Source organism: Geospiza fortis, unplaced genomic scaffold (genome assembly GCF_000277835.1).
Source record: "Geospiza fortis unplaced genomic scaffold, GeoFor_1.0 scaffold54, whole genome shotgun sequence".
In the NCBI taxonomy this organism is placed as follows: domain Eukaryota; kingdom Metazoa; phylum Chordata; class Aves; order Passeriformes; family Thraupidae; genus Geospiza; species Geospiza fortis.
In genome coordinates, this window is record NW_005054301.1 from 4,904,730 (window position 1) to 4,924,812 (window position 20,083).

At 39.9% G+C, this 20,083-nt stretch overlaps 1 protein-coding gene across 1 annotated transcript in view; it reads left to right on the forward strand.

Annotated features, from left to right (window-relative positions):
- Positions 1-20,083, forward strand: part of SPTLC2 (serine palmitoyltransferase long chain base subunit 2) — a 63,677-nt gene that overhangs the window by 36,241 nt on the left and 7,353 nt on the right. Inside the window, exons 9-10 of the mRNA XM_005417452.2 lie at positions 14,039-14,174; positions 16,198-16,327. Of these exons, the coding sequence (XP_005417509.1) occupies positions 14,039-14,174; positions 16,198-16,327 (266 nt within the window). The remainder of the gene's footprint in view (positions 1-14,038; positions 14,175-16,197; positions 16,328-20,083) is intronic.

The window sequence follows — 20,083 nt, forward strand, 5'->3', positions numbered from 1 at the left end:
TGCTGTTCATGGAGGTTGTGGAGTCTACATCTGTGAAGACAGTCAAAGCCCCAACTAGACACAGTTCTGGGCAGCCTGCTCTCAACCTGCCTCCTACAACCTGTACACCTACATCCTACTCTAGGTGATTGTTCTTTAGCAGACAGATTGGATTGACTGATTTCAAGACATCTATTCCAATCTAAAGAATTTGTGAAAAGTGAAAGTGGTGCCTTCCATGTCAGTAACTGCTTTTTTCACCACTTGGGACATCTTCTATTTTTACACAGAGAATAATAAATCTGCAGAGCTTCTTTTATATTCCACCAAAGCCTTTCTCAGGGCCGTAGGAAAGGTGCAGAACAGATGTTTCCAGAGTCATCGTCTATGCAAGATGCATCCTAAAATGACCTTATTGTACTGACACTTGTAATGATACCAGTTCCTGATGCTTCATAGGTGATTTATGTTTGTTTGCTTATGACCAGTTCCAACCTATGGTCAGAGAAGCTGACTTGTCCTCTGATGAGATTCCTTCTGATGGTCTTTGACAAGCTAATACAACATGTCAGTTAGCCCATCCTACTAGACTTAGCCAGGTGAGGATAATTCTAGCATCTCATTTCTTGGACAGACTCTAGATATATTATGTACTCTGATCTGATTGAGCAGAATCACATCAGGAGATCATCAAAGCATTTGGAACCTCTGTCTGGAGTTGAATGATGTCCATGTGTAGAACACTGTCACACTTAGAAAGGATGTGCTAATTGGTAAGCAGGCAAGAGCCAAAGGGACATTCTTACCATGCCAAGTAGGCTGTTTTGTGCCAGGTATGATCTGTTACATGTCCCTTGCTCAGCAGTTCTGGAGTAGCTGTTTGATTACTCTGTTTCAAATTTACCCATTGTTTAGATAGGTTTCTTGCATCTGCCTTGACCACTTAGGTCTTTGAGATGCCATTTTCTCTATTTAGTTACCTTGTAGTCCTGAAGTATCAAAGCAGTCCAATACAGGTGTTTCCTTCAGTAAAAAACTTCTCTAAGGCAAATGCCAATTTGCATCCCTGCTATACTTACACACCTCATGAGGATCACAGTCAGTTTCTCTTTCTTCTCTGAGGATTACTGTTTTGGTGATCTTGCTGCAAAGGAATGACTGACAGCTTTTAGGTTTTTGTTTGGTTGTTTTTTTTTTTTTTTTTTTTTTTTTTTTTTTTTTTTTTTTTTTTTTGGTTGTTGTTGTTGTTGTTGTTGTTGTTTTTTGTTTGTTTGTTTGTTGGTTGGTTTTTTGTTTGTTTGTTTGTTTAATTTTTCTTCCTAATAATTGACTTTCATCCAAATCTTCTTGCATTTTTGATTTATTTAAGCTTTGTACTTCAGGACTGAAACTTCCGATTATAGAGAGCAATCACGTCTTGTTAAAGGCATTGGTTTATCAGTGGCTGCAGTCACTCCACAAACTATTAGGATTGGTTACAGAAATCCTCTCTAGTAGTGGAAGCATGCTCTGCTAAAATATTCTAACATAGCCCATTATAACTTAAAAATGTCCTTCAGACACCTGCAGGTCCATCAGTCTTACATTTCAGTCGTGGCTTCATCAGAATTCCTGCCACTGGTACAGTAGGTGATAGCGATGCTGCATTTCATAAAGTAGCCCTCTATTAATATGTGTTTTAAAGACTTAACCCATTGTTGGCTTGATTACTAATGATGTATGTGCACCTGGACGATTTTCTTTCTACTTTAATTACTATAGATTAATAATATCTAAGTTTCAGCTATCAATATTTCCAATGGAATTTACTCATTTTATGTATTCACAGCTATTACTAAATGTTTGGGGTGTGTTTGTTTTAGGAACCAAGGTTGGCCAGATTTGAGGCAGGATGAACTGTTTACCCGTTTGTGGGGTTTTTTCTGTAGGATAAGTAGAATGCTACTGGTTTAATCTCTTTTTCTTTAAAGCTTGAATTTTCAGGATCTTATAAAAAGTTTTTTTGTTGTAGAAAAGCTGACTCCTGCAGTTTGATAAACATTGGCTCAGTTTAAATCAATTGGTTTTAATACTACCTTTACTAACTCCTTAATGTTTATTCATGCTGGTCTGCTTAGCACATGTATCCTATTTCAAAGTCTTTCTGCTCACTAGATGAAGCCTGCTGTTTGAGGCAAATTATGACTAATCAAATAATGATAATACTGTCATGGCTGTGCACAGAGGATCAGCCATTTTAGCTGATTTTATTACAATGTCATTTTTTAACATCTTTGTGTCCCCATACTGCAGAAACCCTTTGACACGAGCTAAGACTGTTGTGCTCATGGCTGTACACATATTGTCACTGCTCTAGAGAAGTTTAAATGATAGAGAGAGCAGGGCAGTATGAAGAAATCAGGCTTGCAGATACTCCTTCATTGGCTACAGCAAGGCTGGGCAATGCTGCTAGTGTGATATTTGAAGTGCATGTGCAGCCATATCCTTCAAGTTCTTTCGTGGTCGCCAACAGAGATATTCTATTAATAGAATAATAAACCGTGAAACATGTGATTTTGAACGATTAGTAGGATCCTCTGGCAAAGTGCCTCTATTGTGGTCTTTCTGTAGTTAAAGAGAGCTTATGTGAAAGATGGGGACAAACATTTTGGTAGGACCTATTGCAGTCAGACAAGAGCTGGTTTTGAACTAAAAGAAGGTAAATTCAGACTAGATATAAGAAAGAAATTTTTTTGTAAGGGTGGAGCACCGGATGCCCCATCCCCGGAATCATTCCAGGCCAGACTGAATGGGGCTCTGAGCAACCTGGTCTAGTGTTAGGTGTCCCTGCTTATGGCAGTGGTGTTGGAACTAGATGATCTTTAAGATCCCTTCCAACCCAAACTGTTCTGTGATTCTAACAGATTGTGTATTTCCAGTCACATCAAGCAAGGTGATCTCTTCTTGATGAGAGCTGCATCTTTTTATGATGAAGTTCATGGGGAGAGCAGGCTCCCTTGGAGTTCTCTAAATGCAGCTGGTAGTTGCAAACAAAATCAGAAAGCGCAAATATAAAAATACTCCTCTGGGCTCTGGAATATGCCAAAGGCTTCAGTCTCACCAGTATATATAAACTCAGTGCATACACAGTACATGCACCCAGCTGTTTTTTGGCATGCCTTTAGACTTCACTGGAACTATTTAGTTTGATAGCAAATGCACTGACGGATACTTAATATTAGCATAAATTTTGTTTCTCTGAGACATTTTAATGCCAAAAATATCAGCCATAATTTTTCTTTCCTCCTTTTTCCGTTTCTGATTCTCTTTGGCTTTACCGTTGCCAATTTTTAAAATCAGATTTAGCTGTTTTCCTCTCTCCTTTAAAGCACTGAGCATTTTTACCATCACCTCTACAGTGGCTCCATACTGAATAGCCACATAATCCAGGCAAATCCCCTGCATACAGTGTTGTTAAAAGCCAGAGTTAACTCAGAATGGTCACGAGCCTAGCCCTTCACTGCTTCTCCTAAAATAAATTGTTGCTTATGCTGCTGCCATATGGCCAATGAACATGAGCTCATAGCTGTCTTTTGATATCTTCACTTTCAAGTTCTCTGACTCTCAAACCAGTCTTCTCCCCCCATGTTATTTGTAGCTTCTCTCCTGAGTGGTGAACTCAGGAAGCATGCAAGTATGTCAAAAGAATAACTTGACTCAGCCGTCCTGTGAACGTCTCCTGTGTGAATGAAGCCTGGCCTTCCCTGCTGCAGTGCAACCCTTTTACAGGGAGCGCAAGCTGTGAGCAGGTACCCAAGCAGGCTGGGGCTCCCGGGTGCAGCGCTGGCCTCTAGTGGAAGGAGCCTGCTCCTTCTGGTGACCTCGGCCTTGAGACATACAGCCAAAGACCCTTCTCATTCCCAAATTTGCTGTAAACCTGGATTCCCCATCAGCCTTGTGAAAAAACCCAGTGAGTTGATTCTGTCTTCAGCCTGGTTTGCTGAATATTACAGCTTGAGCTATTAAACAGTAATATAACAGCACTGAGTTAAGGAATTATTCTAATTCCTTTCTTTAGGTTTCCCAATGTGCTTGGAGGTTCTCTTGGCATTTGCTGATGTGAGCTGGTTCTTTTACTATAAAACTGGGGTAATACAGTATTCTGGCCCATACATTTTAACATCTCTCTATGCAATCTCAGGTTACATTGTATAATTGTATATAATACTTTTCTGAAGATCTATAATGAAAATCTGCAGACAGCATTTGAATAGGAGGATGTAAAATTCTTACTGCACATATTGGCAGTGATGCAGTGTTCACATGAGCAAACTAGGAGGAAGCAGACTAAAACATGGGGAGTTACCTTGTTGCTGGAACTTAAATAATGAGATAGGAGAAGTATTCTGAAAGATAAGAAATGTATAGGTAATGTATAATAAAATTTTATTTATTATCTTTTATAGAGTGATCTCTCAGAAGAAACCAGCAAAACTTTGCTTTATATCTCCATCTTGTTTGTGAGCTCTTGTAAATGACTTTTTTTCAGGCTGACAGAATAGGCTGCTCTCCCTTACTGTGTGGTGAGTGATGCCTTTGGGTGTGTTGTGCGGGTGAATCACTGGTCATCCCTCTTTCTGTCCTGGGGTGTGAGTTCATGTCATAAGTCTCCTTTCTGACAGATGATGTTACAAGTGTCTTAAATCAGCTCAAAATCAGCACGTGCTTGGTCCTTAAACATCAATTACAGCATTTTTAACAACATTGCGCTCTTCCTGTCTCTTAGTGCAACTTTTCCTTAAAAGGTAAAAGTTTTGGCATTTAATCACTGTTGAAGTGGAATTTTGTTTAGTGTTCTTTCTTGGTTTAAAATCTCACTCTACTTTCTCTGGGTTTAAGTTATAGGTACTACTTTGTTTCTGACCCTTGCTTCCAGTCAGATATTCATAAGTTGTGTTTGTCCTTTCTGCTAGTTGCCAAATCCAAAAACATTTTGCTTTTTTTTTTTTTCATCATGCATATATTATTAGAAGTCATGCTTGACTTGTGCTTTTCAGGAGAAGTCTTCAAGAGGAGAGTTTTCTATATCTTCTATGAAAAACATGTTCATGGCAGTAAAAGGGTAGTAGTGCTATTATGTCTTCTCAAAAAAAAGATGTTGGCTGTTGTGTTGTTTTTTTTTAATGTTGAGGTATTTACAAGTATAATGTCCAGAAAACAGCTTGTCTTATTATGTTAACATTGCAAAAGATCTTCCTAAGCCCTTGGGAGGCAACTTAGCTTCTGAAAGCTTAGTGGAGAATCTGTTAGATCAGCAGAAGAATATTGAATTCCTGGTTGAGATTTGAAAAATGCTTGTTTCCAAAACAGAATATGCTGAATTATGTCTTTCACTGAAACAGCCAACCAAAAGATGGAAATGCAGGAATAATAAACAGAATGAAAGTATAAGCCTTTGCAAAAACAAGGGGGTTTTAATGTGGAAAAATTTACAAGCTTGATTGTATAATAGCATCACTCTGACTTGAAGAAACAAACTTTTAGAGAATGATATATGTAACTGAGTTTTCCTTGCCAGTTTACTTTGTTTTAAGCACTTCCCAATGTCTGAAAATAGAGACATTTTGAAGAAGAAATTTTATCTTACTTTCTTTTGTTTGGCCCACAGATAGCATGGTATATGCAGAAAAAGCACCATCCATGATAATGAAATTGTGCTTTATCTTCTCTGTCATTGATGCTGGTGCTCTCAGGAAGGCAACCACAGAGTATTGCAGCCTGGCCCATATTCTTGCTGTGTAGGTTGTATGTAGCCATGGTCTGTTTGGGAAAACAAGACACAGTGGCATGACTTTGTTCTCTGTGCCACTGAAGTGCATTATGATTTCCTTCTCTTCACTTTGTTTTCTCTGATGGAAGACTTTTAATGTCTGCTGAAAATTGTAGCAAGCTTACATGGTCCAGTACTTCTGTAAAATCGGATTGTAAGTTGGTCATTTAGTTTGGGAACAATGGTGGATGCTACAGAACCTACCCTTTACACAAGCTCTTTTTATTCCACACAACAGTCAGTAAACATTAATGCTTAGGTTATAAAATGCCTTTCAGCATTATTTCCTGAGAAAATAGGTTGAGATCTGCTGCTTTGATCTCCTTTCATACCCTATGCATGCTGCTTTCCATCAGGGCTGACCTGCTGGGCAGCAGCTCTGTGGAGAAGGACCTGGGGGTCCTGATGGACAACAAGTTGTCCAAGAGCCTGCAGTGTGCCCTTCCTTGTGGTCAGGAAAGCCAGTGGTGTCCTGGGTGCATTAGGAAGAGCATTGCCAGCAGGTATGGGGAGGTGATCCGGCCCCTCTGCTCAGCCCTGGTGAGGCCACAGCTGGAGTGCTGTGTCCAGCTCTGGGCTCCTCAGGACAAGAGAGACCTGGAGCTCCTGACACAGGTCCAGTGGAGAGCAACAAAGATGATTAAGGGACTGGAGCACCTCTCTCATGAGGAAAGACTAAAGGAGCTGGGCCTGTTCAGCCTTGAGAAGAGACAACTGAGAGGGGACCTTGTCAATTACACAGATATCTGAAGGGAGAGTGCCAAGAGGAAGGATCCAGGCTTTTCTTGGTGGAGCCAAGGAACAGGGAAAGGGGCAATGGGCAGAAACTGATGCACAGGAAGTTCCACCTGAATATGAGGAGAAATTCTTTATTGTGCAGATGACTGAGCACTGTAACAGATTGCCCAGGGAGGTTGTGGTGTCTCCCTCACTGGAGATACTACAGAAATGTCTGAATACAATCCTGTGCAAAATGCTCTGGGCTGACCCTGTTTGAGCAGGGAGGTTTGGCAGAATGACCACCTTGGTCCCTTCCTTACCCATTCTGTGTATACATGCACTCAGAGCTGCCATAATCCTCATAAGCATTTAGTTGGCCAAGTACCTTCTTTTAGTTAGCTTGATTTTTATTTTTAGTTCTAAGAAAGACCAAAACTTGTTTAGTTCTGGGAAAGCATTTGTACAAAGAAGGGAAAAGTTTTATTATATTCCCTGGATTGTGGCTATCAGGAGAGGCGAAGACAAGAAACCTGCTGAAATAAGCAGTCCTATAAGCAGTCCTATAAAATTCATAGCCCTCCTAGCAAAGAGCATCAGCTACTGATGTTAGCAAAGGTCATGCTAACATCAGTAAAGTGGTATTTGGCAGGGTAAACTGATTGCTGGATACATTCCTTCCTTGACTTAAATAAGCTCTACTAAGGTAAATGATTCTTCCACAAATTAAGAATGGCACATGTGTCAGTAGTTAATATAATGCTTCTAACCTCCAACACCTGGCAAGAATTCCTAAGATGGAAATTTTAGATACATACTGAGTCTTACCAGAGGCCATGTGCTACTGTCAGACTACATCTTGACAGTTCTTACAGAATTCTCATGAATCTCTGCTAATAAATATTTCAAGTTCCTTGATCACATAATGGAAACTGAACCTTGAAGGTGTTTGATTGTGTTACAGCATGAGCTGTTATTGAGAGACTGAGTAATTGGGCCAGTAAATATGTATCACAAGTGGAATGATTCTGCATGTACTGAATTCCAATCTGTTTGTATCAAGGGTTTTTTTTTTATTCTACATTTGTCATTTCATCATTAAAAACAAATATGTTCGTTTTCAATCAGTACATAAGGCAAAGGCATGAAATTGCTTAGTTTAGCCTCTCTTTCCATGTTGACAACAAAATAAATAGGTTAAATTAACGCTGCAATAATAAAACTCTAATATTAGTGTTGAGCATCTACAAGATTGGTTAATGAAAGAATATAGAGTAACTTCATCATAGCTGCCTAATGTGAACTGGTATTTGTTGACCAACAAGAGCTTCTGCATACAACTTCCAGTTTCACTCATGAGGAGTCATTTTTCAGGATATGTCCTACAATTTTGCCTTGAAGTCTTTGTAAGAACTAACTAAAAATGTAAAACTTCCTTTATATTGCAGTAAGTGTCTTTGTTTTAGGTCCAGGAGGCAGTGATCCCTAGTGTGACAAGCAGATAAAATCCTGCCTGTGTGTGGTTTTGCCTGTCTGAAGTTGGTTTGCCCCTCTGAGTTCAGTGTCAGAGGGCAGTCTTTCTGTGTATAATACAACATGCTTTTTATTTCTCAAGAAGCCATGCTGATGAAGTGTTGCACTGTTTAGAACAGATTTGTGATTGCTCTCCAACTACTGCATAGAGATCAAGGCGGGGGGAGGGAAACCAAGTACATCCTGGTTGAACTGAATTTTCTTTCGTGTCCAATACCATCTATGACAGCTTATTTACCAACCTTAATAGATGACAGAAATGTTATAAATACTAGATTTTTGTGAGAGAGTAACTTCCACAAATTCTTGGGGTTCTTTGTAGAGATGATTTTTTTTAACATGGAATTGAGAAGTTACATGGACATTAGCTCTGAAAACTGTCTTCTTTTTTTCCCCCAAAGGCTAAGTTCATCCTGGCGTTGCAAAAATTTTTAATTGCTGAGCAAATGTTGTTTATTTATTAAAAAACATAATTTTGCAAATATGGGTTGTATGAGAATCCTTAAGCATCTGGACTGTTAGTTTAAGCATTAGCTTTTATGAGAGAGTGAGGTTAAATGCAGGTGACTTTGTCTGTTGATGTGTCATTGGTAAAGCCATTGCAAAAGGAGTTTAGATGTACTGTGGTGGGATGTGCAGCTCCCTTTTTATCCTGCTGATAATTATAGTCAATATCAACTCAATTTCTACTTCAAGAAGAAATGCGCTTAAATATCTCTTGTGTACTAACAGAATCACACACTGGGTAAGGTTGGAAAGGTCCACCATGAGTCATTCAGTCCAACCATCCTGCTCAAGCAGGGTCACCCTCAAACACTTTGCACAGGACTGTATCCAGACATTTCTTTAATATCTGGGCCCCTCAGTTTAGGAAGGACATTGAGATGCTTGAATGCATCCAGAGGAGGGCAGCAAGGCTGGTGAAGGGTCTGGAACATAAGCCCTCTGAAGAGCAGCTGAGGGAGCTGGAGTTGTTTAGCCTAGAAAAAAGGAGGCTCAGGCAAGACCTTGTCATGCTCTGCAACTACCTGAAGGGTGGCTGTAGGCAGGTGGGGGTTGGTCTCTTCTCCCAGGCAAGCACTGACAGAACAAAAGGACACAGTCTTGAGCTGTGCCAGAGGAAGTTCAGGTTAGACATCAGAAAAAAAATCTTCACTGGAAGCATGATTAGGCACTAGAATAGTCTGCCCAGGGAGGTGGAGTCACCATCCCTGGATGTGTTCAAAATAAGACTGGACGTGGCACTCAGTGCCATGGTTTAGTTGATGGGGAGGTATTAGGTCATAAGTTGGACTTGATGATCTCAAAGGTCTTTTCCAACCTAGTTCCTTCTGTGATACCAGTGAGGGAGAATCCACAACCTCTCTGGGCAGTGTGTTACAGTGCTCAGACATCTGCACAATAAAGAATTTCTTCTCATGGGGTTATTCTTCCTCAGATGCAGAGCCCTGCATTTGCCTTTCAGACAGTTCTCTGCCCATCTCTCCAATATGTTGAGATCCTTCTGAAGGGCCCCACAGCCCTCTGTAGTATTGGCCACTCTTTCATGTAATCAGTGAACTTGCTGATGAGGTATCTTATCTTCCATCCAAGTCACTGATGAACAAGTTAAACAATACTGTGCCCATTACTGGACCTTGGGGGACACCACTAGTGACAGGTATCCAACTCGACCTTCTGCCACCAATTACAGCCCTCTGGGGTCTGCTGTTCAGCCAGTTCTCAATCCACCTCACTGTCTGCTCATCCATTCCATACTTCCTTAATTTGCCTGTGAGGATGTTGTGAGAGATGGTGTCAAAAGTCTTGTTGAAGTCTAGGGAGACAATATCCTTTCTCTCCCCACATCCATCCAGGTAGTTGACTCATCACAGAAGTCAATCAGATTCGTCAAACATGATTTACCTTTAGTGAATCCATGCTGACTATTCCTGATCACCTTCTGGTCATCCATGTGGATGGAGATGGTCTCCAGAATGAGATGCTCCCTTACCTTTCCTGGGATGGAGGTGAGGCTGATTAGTTGGTCGTTTCCTGGACTCTCTTTCTTGCCTTTTTGAAGACCAGGGGGACATTTGCTTTCTTCCAGTCTTCAGGCAGCTCTCCTGATCACCAGGACCTTCCAAAGATGATCATGAGCTGCCTTGCTGTGGTGTCCACCAGCTCTCTCCACAGTTGTGGATGCATCCTGTCAGGGCCCATGGACTTGTGGATGTCAAGTCTCCTTAGGCTTTTTCTAACCCAATCCTCCTTCACCAGGGGACAGTCATCTTTACAATACTCCTTTACCCTTCCTGGTCTTCAGACAAGGGTCAGAGATTCCTGAGGAATGGTCTTGTCAGTGAAGAACGATGAAAAGAAGGCATTCAGTAACTCTGCCTTCTTTGTTTCCTGTTTTCATTATAACTTCTGCCTTTCTGAGCATTATGACCTCTAAAGCAGACACCTTCACAAGTGATGGAGAATTGTTCACAGAACCACTGTATATCCTGAGCTGGAAAGGACCCACAAGGATCATGAAGTCCAACTCTTACATGAATGGCCCATACAGATATTGGATGGACCCACAACCATGGTGTTATTGGCACCATGCTCTCATCATCTGAGCTAATCTCAGGGTTGTTGTTTTAGCCTGTGGGAACCTGTTCTGGCAAAGACACTAATTTACTTCCAGTGGTTGCAAGAAGCATGCATCTCATGTGCTTTAATTGTGGAGTACTTTCTCTAGGGTGTTGGAATTAATTTTTTTCTTAAGGTGCATGCTAGCTGCATTTTTAAAAGAATACTTCTTACATTGTTTATTTGTGACAGGAGAGTGTTTCTCCCCTTTAGATGGCATGTGACCTTTACTTCTGTTACAATGGCAGCATGTTCCTTAGGAGATACATGTGCACTTGAGACTAAATGATGCCCAGGCTACTACAAGCAAGGAAGTGTTTTACTGAACTGTAAGAGTAATCTTGATATGACTGTAGTGAATTTGCAAAAGGGTATAGAAGTACAGCAAAAGTTATTAGTTATCCTCTAATTTCAATGTTGTTCTGTCAGAAGCTAGTTTAAGCCATTTACAAGACCCATGAGGGACTTGAGATGAGTTGATTTGATAAACAGTTCTAGAGTTTTTAACCTTTTGAAGAACTCATTCCAGTAATCATCCCTTTTTTCCCCCTTTCCTTCCTTTGCTGAAGGTCATCACATTCCAGTTTCCTAGATGAAAGGATGTTACCAGAATCATTGCACAACTTCTGTGCAAGAGCAGTTGGCAGGGTGGTGTCTGATCTGACCTTTTTTGCATGGTCTTAAAAATGCAGCTGCGTACTGCCAAAAAAGCCAGTTACTGGAGAGTTTATGCAGTCCTGACAATTTTTCTAGGCCTACAGTTGAGCAGTTGTGGAAAAAGCTCTAACCTTCAGGAGATGCTTGGGTGGGGAAGGGATTTAGAGGTCCTGTTTGAATGTTCAAGCACTGTTTGGGTTGCGAGTGGGATTAGCAATGATACCTACTCACTGCTGTTTCCAGCACTGCTTGCTTTGTCTTTCTCTTTTGTCTTTCCACCAGAAAACATGGGGGAACTGTACTAGCAGTTAACAGCCTGCTACACCTGGGGGTACCAGTGGGGCTGAACCAGCAAATGTTGGTAGAGCCAAACACTGGGTATATGCTTGTTGCATAATATAGCAAACCCTATTCAATTAGCATGTGGAATCACTCTTCCAAGTGTAGGATTTTATAGTGGAGTAGGAGACTAAACAAGTTGAAGTACAGAGAAGAGTACTTGCACAGAATGCAGGGAGAAAGGCATCCAGAGGACAAAGAACCTGTGCTCAATTTTTGTTTGATTCCTGGTTCTTGCTTCACTGCAACTACAATTCTCTTCAGATGGTAATGACACATGATGGATAGTGAGCCATTGGGTAGAGATGCCACTAAATATATTTTCAAGTTCTTGGTAATATTATCGTAGCCACAAGTTTTTAAATGAATAATAATTTAATTAAATTACTTGATGGCTCTAGAGTGAAATAAAAGCTGATAGACTTTTGAGACCCACAAACCTAAAGAAGGCAGCATCTTCCAGATCTGTCAGTTGCTTTTAAGAGGTGATTACATCTCTGTAGAGAACTGAAAGACTCGTTCTTGAGACTTGTTTACATCGCAAAGCAGTCTTCAATCTATAAGGACAAATCTAGAATCATAACCTGGTTTTATTGGTAGGAGTTTAGGGAAGACTGTGAAGCAGTTGCCAACTACAAATTAAGATTGCTCTTTAATCTTTAGTTTGGAAGGCTCCCAACAACATGGAAAAGGGTGTGAATGTTTAGAGGGGAAAACCATACAGGTGATGAAATTCCTTCAACAGTGTAAACTCCATGCTTTATGGGAACACAGAGGAGATGTATGTATAGCAAAAGCTGCGTTTCTTCTCCTGGAAGAGGGGCTAATTGCAGCAGCTGTGTATGTTACCTTACTACTCGTGAAATCTGATTTGTATTTTGATGCAATTGTACATCACTGACCTGACATACCAGAAATTGTTGCATTACTATGTAGGAGATGTGCAGATGCAGCTTTCTCAGAAGATGCCAAAATAGCTTTTTTTCTGCATGTAGTTTCTTGTGGACACTTGTGTATTTATTGATTGCCTCAATATTAGAAATGCAAGTAGTGGCTTTTGGCCCACTATTTTTAGTATCTTGTAGTTAGCTTGGTTATTTTAATTTTATTGAGTTTCTTATTCTAAACTTCATTTTGCAGTCTGGGTTATTTAAAATGACCAAATAGTTGGTCTGGAAACACAAAAGAAAGCTGGGTCTGCAGCAGAGGATCTGATGTGAATAAATTAAAAATGTAGTTTCATAAGTTCAAGAAGCCTTTGTGTTTTACTGAAATCTTACTGCTTTTTGGGGAAGAGGAACTAAGCTTCTGGAGAAACTCTGGGAGAGAAAAGATTAAGAAATAATACTGTTAATGGAGAAGAAGAGATGTCTTAAGTGGCAGTCAGTGCTATTGAAAATACCAGCTTCTACCTACTAATGATAGGCCAAGTTTTGCAAACTTAACAGGTTTCACCTTTTTTTCTTATGCTATGCCTTTAGTGGGGTTTTGCTTTTGATTGCATGGTTGTGGGCGGAATGTCTGATACTCTTGGCAACATATACTATGTAGGTTCTTAAAATTACATTTGTTCTGGCCTGGAGCAGAGCTGTGTGGGTGTTGGATGTGTCTTTGAGGCCTGGCATTCCTGTTAGTTAATCACCTTATGTTATCTACAACTTAAAGGGAGATGATGAATGTCTAGCAGCCTCCTTCACTGTGTGGCACAGATCTGCATGCTGTACATTTAATGGTTCCGTTTCTCAATCACCTGCCTGGGCAGGGCAGTGTTTGGGTAATCAATTATCCAGAAATATACTCTGTGGACCAGAGACAGTAAGTAACACTTAAGTAAGTTAAGTGTTGCTTATTATAGTCTCATCAAAGGCATAGTGCTTAATCTCATAAGCACATTAGAGTATTAGTTGATCAGAAATGTATTATGATCTGCTTAAGTGAGATGATGTGAACCTTTATCTGGGCAATACAAGAACATAGTATAGTGTGCTAGGCTAGAATTTAATTAATTGATAAATAGGTTATTTATAATAATTATTCGTAGTGTAAGCAAACTCTGAGAAAACTTTGAATCTTGTTTAAAAGCAAGTAACCGCCTTTTTTTGCCAGCTACTTCTTGATTGAAAGAAAGTCTGATACAGAAAAACTAGGCAGTGCTTGGACTTGATGTGCCTTTCCTGGTCCATTCAGACTTGTCAGAAAATGCATGATTAATCTTGGTTACATGAAGGAGAAGAAAGTACAAATCCCAATTTGCATTTATTTTTAATGCTTCCATAAGCACAAGCAAGACATTAATGTCTTGTACTTTAGTTTGAGGTCTTGTATTGCAGTTATGGATGTGAGTTATGGCAACTGAGTTCAGTCTCACCTTCATTTCTTTTCTAGGGAGAGCACGTGTGCAGCAGCTAGCAGAGAACACGAGATATTTCAGGAGACGACTGAAAGAGATGGGCTTTATCATCTATGGAAATGAAGATTCCCCTGTTGTGCCTCTGATGCTGTACATGCCAGCAAAAATTGGGTATGTTTGACTGCATAACTTCTTCCCCATCTTCTTTAAAGCTAGCTTGGTATAAGAATATGAAGAGTTTTCTAAATATAAGAAAAGATTTGTTTGATTTTTGCTTTTATGATCACTACTGAGTCCTATAAAATACGGGAATTTCCATAAGTGATCTTGAGGAAATTGAGGCTTGTAGCTTGGGGGGCATCAAGAAAGCACTTTGGGGAAGCAATTTTGCCTCTATGTGTCCCGTTTTAAAGGTTGGGTTGTGTATTTCCATTATATTTATATGTAAAGTGTATAAATACGCTAAAGGGGAACTGAAATTGAATGGAAATTAACATTATAAAAGTAACTGGAGGTAGTCTTTCAACTAGCTCCTGGATCAGAAGGAGCCAACATTTTCATTGATGAACTTTGAAAATTAGAAAAGGAAAAACAGCGGGGATGGAACATAATGGGACATAACAACATGTATTTAATGAATTCCAAGTTTTTAAGAGGTCTAGATATAATCACTCAGGCATTGGTATTGTAAATACTAAAACAACTGTAGCACATAGGTTTATAAATTCTTGCAGATTTGTGGGGTGCTGTGTGGATAATTAAGGCTAAAATTCTGCAAGGAGGATACATAAAGTATATATTGAAATTTTTTTCAAAATAAACAAAAACCTGATTTCAAGGATGGCTTGGCTTTGATCGCTACTCTTCAGGGTCTGTATAATGCAGTGCTCAATCAACACTTTCAAATTTGGAAAACATAATTTCATTTTACGCTGTACTCAACATCTCTGGTACTTGACTAGCTCAGGCTTCAGTCTGGCACTTTTAATGAAGCTAGATACCCTCGTTCTCCACCCTTCTCAGTGTAAAAGAGTTTTAAAAGGCCTGTTACCTTTATGGGTGCTGCAGACTACATATCCAGCACACAGAGGCAGCTGTTTCCACTGCCCAGCTTCTCTACCAGTCAATAAAATCTTTTCCTTGGAAGTGTTCATGGAAATATTTATTAGCTGAGTAGTTGGGCTAGTATCTTACTTAAAATGAGCAAGAACAGAGGACTCTGATGAGAGTTGGCCCTTAGGATCTGCATTGGATTTACTTGATCTTTTCTTTGTCCCTTGTACCCCATTTTTAAAATAGTTTTAGAGTAATAAATGGATACAAAATGAAGTGTATCAGGATGCTCCTATTTATAAGGAAAACAGTTGTGGCAGAAAATATAAAGACCTAGTAGAAGAATGTTATTTTATATGTCCTTATAAGCCTCTTAAGTTCATTGCTACTTCTCACAACAAGGTCTGTTAAAAAGGATTAATCGTTTCCTGTGGCCTGTAGAAACACCCCCAACTGCACTGCCGTTACAGATCCGATCGAGATCTTTGTCCCTCTCATTGTATAAGTCACAGCCACTACTTTCTTTAGTCTCCTTAAGAATTTGTTTTGCTGAAGATAGTGAGTGACAGTCGCATGATATTTTTGCACCTTCCTTAAAAATATTAGGTATCATATTAGCATATCTCAATTTACTGTGGTGATTCAGTGGTTCCTGTGATACTTATAAAGTGGTGCATTCTGTGATGCAGTAATGTACTTTAATAAAATTAAATTCATGAAAAAAAAATATCTTGAAATTGCAGAAACATCCACTTTGGGGCATTGCAGCATGAGGGGTTCCTTGTGCAGTCAAACTTCTGAGCCAAAATCACTCTTTCCTTTTGGAAAGATTTCCAAGCTTAGGTTACAAATCCATTTAGAAACAGCCTGCTAAAAGACCAGTCTCTGCCACATATAATCTTTCATCTTTGTTAGAACTTAATACACTGAAACCTTTTGAGAAGGACCACCTTGGGATTGAATTTAAAAAAGGCTTTTGTGAGCAGGCCTTTCTGCCTCTAAAAAGAAAGCACTGGAAGCTCCAAACTGTGGTGTGCCAGCCTTGCTGCAGCAGAGGCCTGTATGAGTTACCATACCGAGTCCTTCAGCTCCTGCTTTGCCAGCACTGGAATAACTGTGACTGTCTCCTTCTCCCTGGCAGCGCATTTGGCCGTGAGATGCTGAAGCGGAACATCGGTGTTGTGGTTGTGGGCTTCCCTGCCACCCCCATCATCGAGTCCAGAGCCAGGTTCTGTTTGTCTGCAGCTCATACCAAAGAGATGCTTGATACAGTAAGTGTCTCTCTCATCTTGTCTTCCTTCTGCTTGTGCCTGCTAATAAACAGATACAACAATTGTCTGGGTTTTGTACACTGATTCAATGTTTGGTACACAGCATGGTTGAACCTAACCTTCAAAGCCCTTGCAGCAGAGCTGGCAATGACTCCATCTCTTTCCTTGTTGTAACAGTGTGGAATGGCTGCTTAGAGTAAATCTCAGGACTTTTCTTGTCCTATTTTAAAAGGAGACAGTCTCATTGCTGTGAGACAATGCTTTTTACCCTCTTTAAAGGCTATACCTTGCATTGAACTTGTTAGAAGGAAATATTTTGCATCTTCTGACCCAAATGTTAATGGTAAGAAAAAAAAAAGGCCTGAGAATCTCCTAAACATTTATATTCCTCTCAAAAGGAATAATATGATTACTAGTGAGAATTTTTATTCCAGAGATTACTATTCCTGTTCAGAGCACTGTATCTTAAATGTCCCTGCCCTAGTGAGTCTGTACCACATGCAGTGCCTTACTTACCCTTACTGGCAGTTGCAGGGGGAGTGGAGGTCCCCTCAAAGGAGGCCTGCATCACAGCTGGGAGATGCTGCCTTCAAAAAGTAAGGATGGTGGTTTCAACTCTAACAGAGTTGAAAGAGGATTTTATGAATAAGTCTCACTATTCTTAGTATGTCTTGGTGTGGTAGCTACATTCAATTTTGAGTCTTCTGAATAATCTTTTTTCATGGACATGTGTACTTAGGCTGTCTTACGCACTGCCAAAGTTCTGCATTGCACATTTTTCCCCACTTTTAAGGTCTGTGACTCAGAATATAAACTAGGTTGAGTGATGAATTTGGACTTCGTAAGAGTAGACTCTATCCTATTCAGAGACTACTTGAAAGAATCCCATAGGATACAGTCTTAAAGAGCAGAGGTGTCCAGGACAGTTAATTGATTTTTCCTCCCCACTCCTTCCCTGAAGAATGATCTATCCTGACTTAAAGGAGAGGAAATGTGATGGGAAGCCTGCATGGATGAACAAACCAACAAAAATATATAATGAAAGTGTATAAGAGGTGCAGGCACAGACAGGTGACCAGGGATGGGGTCAGGAAAACCAAAGCCCACCTGGAACTCAGTCTGTCAAAGGACATCAAATGCAGCAAGCAGAGCTTTTATGGGGCATTAGTAGCAAGAGAAAGAGTAAAGAAAATATGGAGGACTGCTGCTGAATGGCACAGGGAAATCAGGTGAGAAATGCATGCAAGAGGCAAGGGTACTCAGTGCCTTTGTTGTCTCAGTCTCCTGGTGAGACTTAGGAATCCTGAGACCATGAGATTAGTGGAAAAGTATGGAGCAGTAAAGACTTACCTTTGGTGTGAAGGAGGCTCCAATAAGGGAACATTTAAACAAAATCCACATGCACAAGTCCATGAGACCTGATGAGCTGCATCCACAAGTGTTGAGGGAGTTTGCTGTCACTGCAAGGATGCTCTTGATTATCATCTTTGGAGAAAGAGTTCATGATGGCTGGGGGAGACTCCTGAGAACTGGAAGACAGCCAATGTCACCTTCTTCTTGAAGAAGGGCAAAAAGCTGTAAGGAATTGCAGGTTGAAAAGCTTTGCCTTTATCTTGAGAAGACTGTGGAGAAAACTATCTTGAAATTATTTTTGAACATTTTTTGGACAAGGTGTTTGGGAGTAGTAACAGAGTTAGGAAGGGGAAATCATGCCTCATGCCCAAATATGATCAGGTGGTAACACTTCAAATTGTGAACAGCAAATAGGATATCTAAGAGATATTTACTAATGTCTTCTTAAAAAAATAGACTCAACCTTTTCACACTTGACTGCTACAGAACTTACATAAAAATCAACAGTTTAAAATTACACGCTTTTAAAATTTAATTTCTGTTAAAAAATAGTAAGGTAGTGTGTGGTGTGAGCAGTTTTATAATGTCTGTGTAGTGTCATTGAGTAGGATCACCCTGCCGTGTATCTGCAGTGCTGTACTTGCTGCTCCTGAGTTGTTTCTGCCGGTGAGAGATTCCCTAACACTCCAACAAGAGACTGCTTAAGGAATTCCTTCCCAGCTACTTGTCCTGCTACTCTTCCCTTAAATATCTCAATTTAGTTGTTTCTGTTCCAAATAAAGATTTGGGACCAGTACTTTCAGAGGAGACCCTCTCCTTTGCTTCCTTTTGCCCTGTGTAAAATAAATAGCATTAGACTTGGCTCAGAGTGGGGTAACAGACCTGAGTTCATTGACACAAATGAGGGAGCAGTAACTTCTGGGACAGGTGGCATGGAGCAGGAATGAATGGATAAGAGATGGGAGGAAGGAAAATAAAGAAAACTGAAGTCTCTGAAATAATATTGCTGTAAATTGACATACTCTTTCTAAATAATATTGCATAATTGACATACTCTTTCTAAAACTGAAACTGTACAAACATGATGTGCAGGCACTACCTGAGCAGTTGTGCAATTTTACAGTTGGTTAGGTTCTTGGTCTTCTCTTTTAGTGACTAGCTGGGGCCTTTGCCATAATAAGCTGATTTTGTAGGGTCTGTATAAATACCACATTTGCACTCTTCCAAAATCTATCTGTAACTTTTATTACTCTGCTTTAAAAACCTATTTTCCTGTCAGTTCCTTCTGCATTTTCCAAAAAATGTTTCAAATTTTGTGCACTTAATGTAAGAGTCATTGCTAGAGTACGTCTGTAAGTGTTAAATGTACTAAATTGAGGAAATGCTTGTTCAATATATTAGAGCTTGTCTGCTAAGAAAATTAATCCAGAACAAAATGAGGTGTGAATTTTGAAGTGAATGAAGAAATCCTGATTTAGCTCAGTATGTGGAGGCTTTTTTCCAAGTTAGCATAACCCCCTTTATGGTTCAAAATAGCTGCATGCTCAGAACCCAGAACATTGGCAAGAGGAGTTAATAAGGAGCAAGTCTTTGTGTCAGTGACTTTGTGCAGTGTTTTCTTGTGATGCAGTGAAAAGGGATTGATTTCAGGCAGCTAATCATTAAGGCAGACCTCAGGTCTAATCCCTCTTGCTAACTGTGGCAGCAATATCCAGGAGGAGGAGGAACTAAAATGAATGGACTTGGGGAGAGCTGGCAGACAGCTTCTTCAAGTCACCAACAGAGGAGACAATTTGGTGTCCCATCTCTGTATTCATGGATGCTAACTGGGGCTCTTGTGGTATTTTTTTAAACAAAACTTAAGCAGGTTTGCAGCACAGGGAAGAGAGGCTGCTCTTGCAAATAATGATATTTGTAATGCTTCCTTGTTCTTATTAAATACAACCACACGATGAGAAATAGTACTTAGTTAAAATTTTAACTGTTTTATGTAAATAAAACTTCCTTGCCTAAAAATATTTGGCTTAGGATCAGAGTGAAGTCCCTCATAACCTGCATCACTGTGGGCTGTGCTTTCTTTTCAATGATGAAAAATATATTACACTCTCCTAAAGTCAGAGTACACCAATGCCATTTCCTTTGTAGTCTTTGCTGGTCACATGGTCCTTTTTGTTTTAAATTAATAAAATCCTAAATCTGCATTCAAGAATAACAGTTAACATACTCTTTCAACAGAAATTCAGCTTTAAATTGCTTCCATATGGGATCTTTACTTAAGGCTCTGGCAGACTGTGCCCACACTTTTGTTTTGTTTTGTTTTTACCGAGGTCCAACTTCTGGGTTTGTCATTCCCCCAGATTTTAGAGTGCAGAGGTTTTTGCTGCCAGATATAACAAGCACGAA